The sequence below is a fragment of the Orycteropus afer genome, unplaced genomic scaffold, assembly GCF_000298275.1.
Source record: "Orycteropus afer afer isolate SDZICR_OR568_19922 unplaced genomic scaffold, OryAfe1.0 scaffold00152, whole genome shotgun sequence".
NCBI classification, from domain to species: domain Eukaryota; kingdom Metazoa; phylum Chordata; class Mammalia; order Tubulidentata; family Orycteropodidae; genus Orycteropus; species Orycteropus afer.
Genome location: NW_006921739.1, coordinates 3,286,636 through 3,294,129, shown reverse-complemented (window position 1 = coordinate 3,294,129; position 7,494 = coordinate 3,286,636). Strand labels below are relative to the sequence as shown.

Below are 7,494 nucleotides of genomic sequence, written 5' to 3'. Positions count from 1 at the left end.
CTACCAGCCACTTCTCAGAAGGAAGATTGGGCAATCTATTTCTGTAAAGATTTGCTGCCTTGGAAACCCAAGGCAGGGTTGCTATGAGTCAAATCCGACACGACAGCAGTGAGTTTATTTATTTATTTATTTTTGTTTAGGGGAATCATATATATTTAGTTTTAAAGGAAACTCTTAGAGTAAATGTACAAGGCTTTCTAAATCTCAAAAAAAAAATATACAAAGATTCAAAGCAAAGCATATAGAAAAAGGCTTAAAAAATTAAAATGAGAAAACATAATAAATAATATGAAAGATCTCACATTAAACAAAACATTATACAAAAAAATGTAAGAAAAAGATTTCCAGATTTGACCATAAATCCAACTAGCCATAAGGCTGCTGTTTCAAACCCACCAGCTACTCCTTGGAAGGAATGTTGGGCAATCTACTTCCATAGTGATACTGCCTCAGAAACCCAAGGAGGTGTCTCTATGAGTCAGATCCAACTCCAAGGCAGTGAGTTTGGTTTGGTTTTGGTTTTCCTCTTTTCCTAATACACAATGTTTCAAAGTAGATGAAAGTAAAGCACAAGAATCGGTCTATCAGACTAATGGAAATTTTTAAAACAAGTAGGGAGGAGGGCTTAACACCATATAAAGTAGATGTAATACCAAAAAAAAAATACAACTCGAAAAGATGGTCTTTTTATCATATTGAAAGGTAATGGCACCCAATGAATATGTGAATTTTATGACTGTATGCATAATATGTCCTCAATATTCATAAAGTGAAAACCACAAGAGATAAAAGGTAAAATAGACACACTAGTAGAAAGAAACTTTCTTTACCTCTCGCTCCATGACAGAAAATTGTGTAAAAATAAGCAGTTATATAAAGGATCTAAATAACATTAGCAATGAGGTACAACTAATTGATATATATTAAATTCTATACATTAAAACATCATTGAAAGTGTTTATGAATCTTTATTGAAAATTGAGTATTTGTTAGGACAAATAAGCTTCAAAAATAAAAAGAATACAAATAGCACATTATTCTCTGATCACAATGTATAAATTAGATTTTAATAACAAAATTGGAAAAGAGACAAACTCCAAAAAATCTTTTGCCATCACATTGATTCTGATTCACAGTGATCTTGTAGGACAGATTCATAGTGACCTTATAGGACAGAGGAGAGCTTTCCCTTAGGGTTTCCAAGACTCTGATCTTTATAGAAGCAGACTGCCTCATCTTTTTCCTGAGCAGCAGCTGATGGGTTCAAACCACTGAACTTTTGGTTTGTATCTAAGTGTTTAATCTCTCACCACCAGGGCTCCTTGGGAAAGAGAAAAGCCTATCTAGTTGGAAATGTGAAAATCCTCTCCAACAATTTGGTCAACAGGAAAATACAAATAAATTCCAGAGTTTCTAGAAAACAGCAAAAATGAAAATACACATATCAGAATCTTTGAGATATAGCTAAAGTACTACTAATGAAAAATTATAGTTTTAATGACTTCATTATTAAGGAAGAATGGAAAAGTAAAGAAATCAGGTAGTCATCTTCAGAAATAAGAAAAAGAACAATAAAATAAACAAAAAAATAACACAGGAGTGCGTAACTGTGAGGGGCCGGGGGGGGGGGGTTTACCGGGCAGGGAGGGGAGGAGAGACTGGGTTAGGGTTGGAATGGTAAATGGGGAGTGAAACTAAATGTATACATAATGTTGAATGTAAAACAAACTCTGCTCTGTAAACTTGCACCTAAAGCACAATAAAAATAAATAAATAAAATAAACCAAAATAGGAAAATATAATTAATAAAGATAAAAGCTGAAATTAATGTCACAGAAAACAGACAATAAACCCATTTTCATTTAACATCATGACCAATAATGTTACTGTTTAAAGAACAAATAGAGCAAAATATTCAGAATTAGAAAAATAAGATAGAGAACCACACATAGAGAAAAAATAAAAAGACTTGTAAAAGAATATTACAAGAAGATGTCTGGGTAACACATTTGAAAGCTTAGGGAATATTTATAATTTCATAGTAAAATATGAATTTCTAAAATTTGTTCAAGATGCAGTCAACAATTTGAATAAATTAATTAACACATAAGAGATTAGGGAAGTGAACGAAGAGCTAACAGTCAAAGAGCCAACATGATAAAAGATGGGTTTACAGCTGAGTTTTATCTAACTTTTGAGATAAAATAATAACAATTCTGAAGTTACGTTAAAGTGTCATATGCCATACAAAACAATAAAACTTCAACAGCATAATCCGATAAAGGTGGTACAGTAAAAGAACCATAGACTAAATTCATAATTATTGATGTACTTATTCTATATTAATTATTAAATAATCAAGAACTCAGTAAAGTATCAAAGGAATAATACACAACTATTTGGCAGATTTTATTTTAAGAATACACAAATTGTTCAATAATAGAAAACTTGCTGAATAAATGCTTAAATAAATTTGATTAAAAAAACTTTTTCATAAAACTCAAAATAGAATTGAAAGATATATTTTGATATATGTATAAAGAAACACATATATACATTCTAAAGTTTTCAAATAATACTCTTCTCAAAACATTTCCTTTTAATGGGATTATAAATTTGAGATAGCAGATGGTAGAGGTTATTGTTAAGTGCAAGGGGAAGTGTCTTTGGGCAAGGTGCAAGCCCTTAATATTACACCACATAGGTGTGACTTTGCCTTTGCTTAAATGTAACCTATCATAAATATACTTCAAATTAACAGCATTGTGATTTTCACAGTAGCAAACTTTCTTTCACAGCTTACTTCTCAGATTGCAATAATGCATTCCTTTAAGAGCCAGATAGCATTGGGCCAGTGTACCCAGTCTCAGACAAAATATGTCATATATTTCAGGAGTGTAAGTTTTCATTGAAGATTGGGGATGGGTATAGTTAACTGAGTTAACTGTTAAGTAATTTATATCATATATTAAAACAAACATAGCTATATTATGGAATAAAATTAAAATTTTCCGTGAAATTTTTATTTCTTTTTTACATTTCAATTGGGCCTCTATAAAATATGTGCCCAAGTTCCTGCAGCTTCATATAATTCTCTATTGCTATTAAGAATATTTTAGTGGAAAATTTGAGAGACACTGTCATACAACATCTTAGACATAAGCATTTACAGTCATCCCTTAGTATCCATCACCAGGGATTGGTTCCAGGAATGCCGAGGATCTCAAAATCTGTGGATATTTAAGTCTCTCGTATAAAATACTACAGCATTTGCATATCCTCCCATCTACTTTAAATCATCTTTAGATTACTTATGATACTCATGATACTTCATACAATATAAATACCATGTGAATGACAGTTTGAGGGATTGCTTTGACTAGATCAGTTAATTTCTTTTTTTTAACCTTGGTTGAATCTGTGGAAGCTGATTGGATATCCTTTAAAACTGTCATAAAGTTACAACTATTTTATGAATAAAATGATAGTTGCTTTAACTCTAAAGTAAAATACTTGGATGTTTTGTAAAACTCTCTGATGAGAAAAAGTGTATTTTAAATTATGTATGAGTAATAGTCAAGTAATCATTTCATTGTTGTATGCAATTGTCAGACTAGGGTCTGACATTTGCCATACAGTTTTATCAATGGACCTAACAACAACAACAATTAGTAATGAACATAAATTATCAATATCTACTAATTTCCTGCAATAAGATAAACAAGTTTTTTGGCTAATCTTCAAAACCTTTTATATTTCCTCATTTATCAGTTACAAATGAGTAATTCTTTCCTTTCAACTTTCTAATTAGAAATGATTAGATCAGTAGGTAGATAGAAGCAGATAGAAGATTTCTAACCCAAAGAATGAAAAAAGATCATATGGCTGACAAAGCTTTTCTATATTTTTAAGAAAGGAATCCTTATCCTTTGCAAGAATGTAATTTTTAGAACTTTAGAGATGAATATATCTGTCCTGGTTACCTAGTGCCCCTCTGACAAGAATGTTACCACAAATGGGATGGCCTTAACAAACACATTGTAAGAGTTTATTCTTACAATTTGGAGGCTTTAAGTCCAAGTTCAAAGTGCCAGGCTCTAGGGGCTGGGTGAAAGCCCCTCAACCTTGGATTCCAGCTCTGCCTCCTACTCCCGGCCCAATGGAGCTAAAGACGTTTCTTTACTCAGACAGCTGTTGACTGCTGAGGCTAAGAAGCCCCAGGTTGACAAGTAAAAGGCATGGTCCCGATGTTACCAATCCACATGGCAGGCCATTAACTTAGGTCCATTTTAAGTCCAAAGGTTGGCAGAGCATAGCAGGCTGCTGAGCAACGACATGGCTACACGCAGGGTCCAAGTGTGCCACAGGCTAGAGACCATTCCTAAGGCTTCTCCTTATATATAGGAAGCAGACCACATCCCAAAGGCAGCTACTCAACTGCCTGTAGTAAATCCCACCATGGAGTTGACTGCCCTTCTCATCATGGGGAATAACTATCACCAGCTGCCCAGACACTCAACCAGGCCCAGCCAAGTTGACACACAAATGTAACTACCACAACATCTGATCAGGTTCTGGTGGGGCAAATTCATTCATTCATAAATTATAGAATTATATTGAAGTGAGGAGCTGTAGAAATCAAATAATAAATCAAATATAAAACCTCTCCTCAAGGAGTTTATATTTAGGAAATAGAGGTAAGCAGTATATAATCATTAACATGATAAAGACTAAATAATAAAAATAGATATTGTATATATTATATATAGATATTGAAAACAGTCTACAACTTGTATAATTATTTGCTATGGTGGACTGAGAAAAAAATGAAAGAGAAAGAAATTTGGAAGAGAGAAAGTATGATGATCACCAACAAAAAGAATAAAATTCTCTTGTCCAGGCAATATCAGAAAGGATTTTGGTGACCTGAGTACTTCAAGTGTGCTATTTCTTTAAGGCATTAGGCATAGGGAAGACTTCTTTGTGACATGTAAATTCCCTGGAGACTGGGAGAGAAAACAGCTTAAATATTAGTTTAAAGAATTGTGTGATTTCAATCTATAAAATGGTTTCCAATGACAAATATTATTTTGTATGACCTTTAGTTTCTCTTTTATTATACCAAACCAATCTCACTACCATTGAGTTGATTCAACTCATAGCAACTACTCCCTGGGTTTCCAAGGCAGAGTCTCTATGGAAGTAGATTGACCAATCTTCCTTCTGAGGAGTGCCTGGTGAGTTTGAACTGCCAGCCTTCTGGTTAGCAGTCAGATGCCTTAGGCACTACATCACCAGAGCTCCCTTCTTCTATTACAGGAGTTTTCAAATGTAAGTTCTCAATTAAAGAAGGAAATGCCATCTGGGAATCTTTGAACATGTGTATTTATGGGAGTAACAAGAATACTAACTGATTGCTAAAATATAAGAGCTGAACTAATTTGTTAATTAAATTTTGGGTTTAGAGATACTGAACTGCACATGTGTGGGTGTTTTATTCAAATTATTGTGTATAATGTCTTATCTTCCCCCTCCCCAGCTCTAGTTCCCTGGAAATTAGTTATTGATAGAGCATGCTTATTTTAGGAATTACTGTTGATACAGACCAAGAAGATTTTCTCATACTCAAACATATATATATGAACACATTAATGAATAAGAGTAAGATTCTTTATCTCTCTCTCTTTTTTTCTCTTTTTTAATTTCCAGGCATAGATATTCTACATCAACTAGGCCTTGGAGGCAAAGATGTAAGACACTCATCATCAGGGACTGCTGTACCATCATCATCTACACCATTACCTCAGGGGGTTCATTTAACAGAATCTGGTGTCATTTTAACAAATGATGCTTATGTTGAGTCACCTCTCATGAAAATTTTACCTGTCAACTTAGTACAACCATTTACAATATTAATTGGGTTACAATCACATAGAGTAAACAATGCATTTCTCTTCAGCATTAGAAATAAAAATAGACTGCAATTAGGAGTTCAATTACTGCCTAAAAAATTAATGGTATACATTGGAGGAAAGCAGTCTGTATTTTTCAACTACAGTGTTCATGATGAATTATGGCACTCATTTGCCATTAATATTAGAAACAAAGTTGTCTCAATGTTTACTGACTGTGGAAAGAAATACTTTAGCAAAGAGACTTTTTCAGAAGTTCAAACTTTTGATTCTAGCAGTGTGTTTACCTTAGGAAGTATGAATAATAATTCTGTCCATTTTGAAGGAATAGTATGTCAGTTGCATATTATTCCTTTTGCAGAAGCATCTGCAAACTATTGCACATACGTGAAACAGCAATGTCGCCAAGCAGGCACATACTGGCCTGAGACAAGCCTTCCTCGCACAACTGTCATACCATCTGAAATACTGGAAAACTCTCCTTTGCTCAAACCATTTGATGAAAAAGTACTGTCAGAACACACGTTGACTGATGGCAGACACATTTCACATATCCTAAATAATGATTCTGCAACAGTGCATAAACAAGAACACCGGATACCAGGATCTCAGTTAACATCTCTTCCTTCGGAGAACGTGTCTGCTGCGGATCTCTTGAACCATGGAATTCAGGCCAAAGAAATGATCACTTCGGAACCTACTCAGACAAATTTAAGCTTATCAATGACACATCAGCATCTCAGTGAGGCAAGAACGACCACCAAGGAGAAATTTAGTTCTCTTCTAAATGCTTCCAGCATCACACAGCATAACAATAGAGAAACTGGTCTCTCATCATTTATGAAGATGTCGTCTATTCTTCCACGTATAGAACAAGATACGATCAATAATCTCAAGAAGGCTATTACAGCAAATGTTTACACTAATGAACTCATAGAAATGCAACAGATTGTAAACACAACCTTATACAGAGTGACGGATGAGTTTTCTGTGGATAACCACCTTGATCTGAGGAAGGAAGGTGAATTTGATCCTGATGCCACTTATCCCATTGAAAATAGCTATGGAACTGAGCTTCATGATTATTATTATTATGAAGATCTTAACACAATGCTCGAAATGGAGAATCTGATAGGGCCAAAAGGGGATACTGGACCACCCGTAAGTTATTATTTTTAAAATATGTCTTAATGCACTAATTTACCATTTCAAAAAGAGTTCTCTGGATTGAAAAATACAGTAAAGAACAGTTCTGTCACAGAAATTTATCCTAGCTATCATGAATGCATTTATGGTTGCTCTAATATATCCAACCAGAATACAATACTGGCTCAAATATTGTATACTATTTTATTAATTGGCAGGATAAAAGGGTTAATTATTTCTGGTGAAGTGATGGGCGAATTGCATGCTTTTCTTGTTAAGTAGAAATTCAACCAAGGAATTCAACTGGTAATTATAGATCATTATTCTTTATTTGCAACAAAACAACAACAACAATATAGGCTTAACGCCTAGTCTTGTTAACAGGAGGGTGTAAAAGTTATAGGCGACTAAGGAAAAATACATTAAATATATCAAT

At 33.8% G+C, this 7,494-nt stretch overlaps 1 protein-coding gene across 1 annotated transcript in view; it reads left to right on the top strand.

Moving 5' to 3' along the window:
* Window positions 1-5,573: 5,573 nt before the first annotated feature.
* COL24A1 (collagen type XXIV alpha 1 chain) overlaps window positions 5,574-7,494 on the top strand; it is a 586,013-nt gene continuing 584,092 nt past the window's right edge. Inside the window, exons 1-2 of the mRNA XM_007946195.1 lie at window positions 5,574-5,661; window positions 5,710-7,073. Of these exons, the coding sequence (XP_007944386.1) occupies window positions 5,574-5,661; window positions 5,710-7,073 (1,452 nt within the window). The remainder of the gene's footprint in view (window positions 5,662-5,709; window positions 7,074-7,494) is intronic.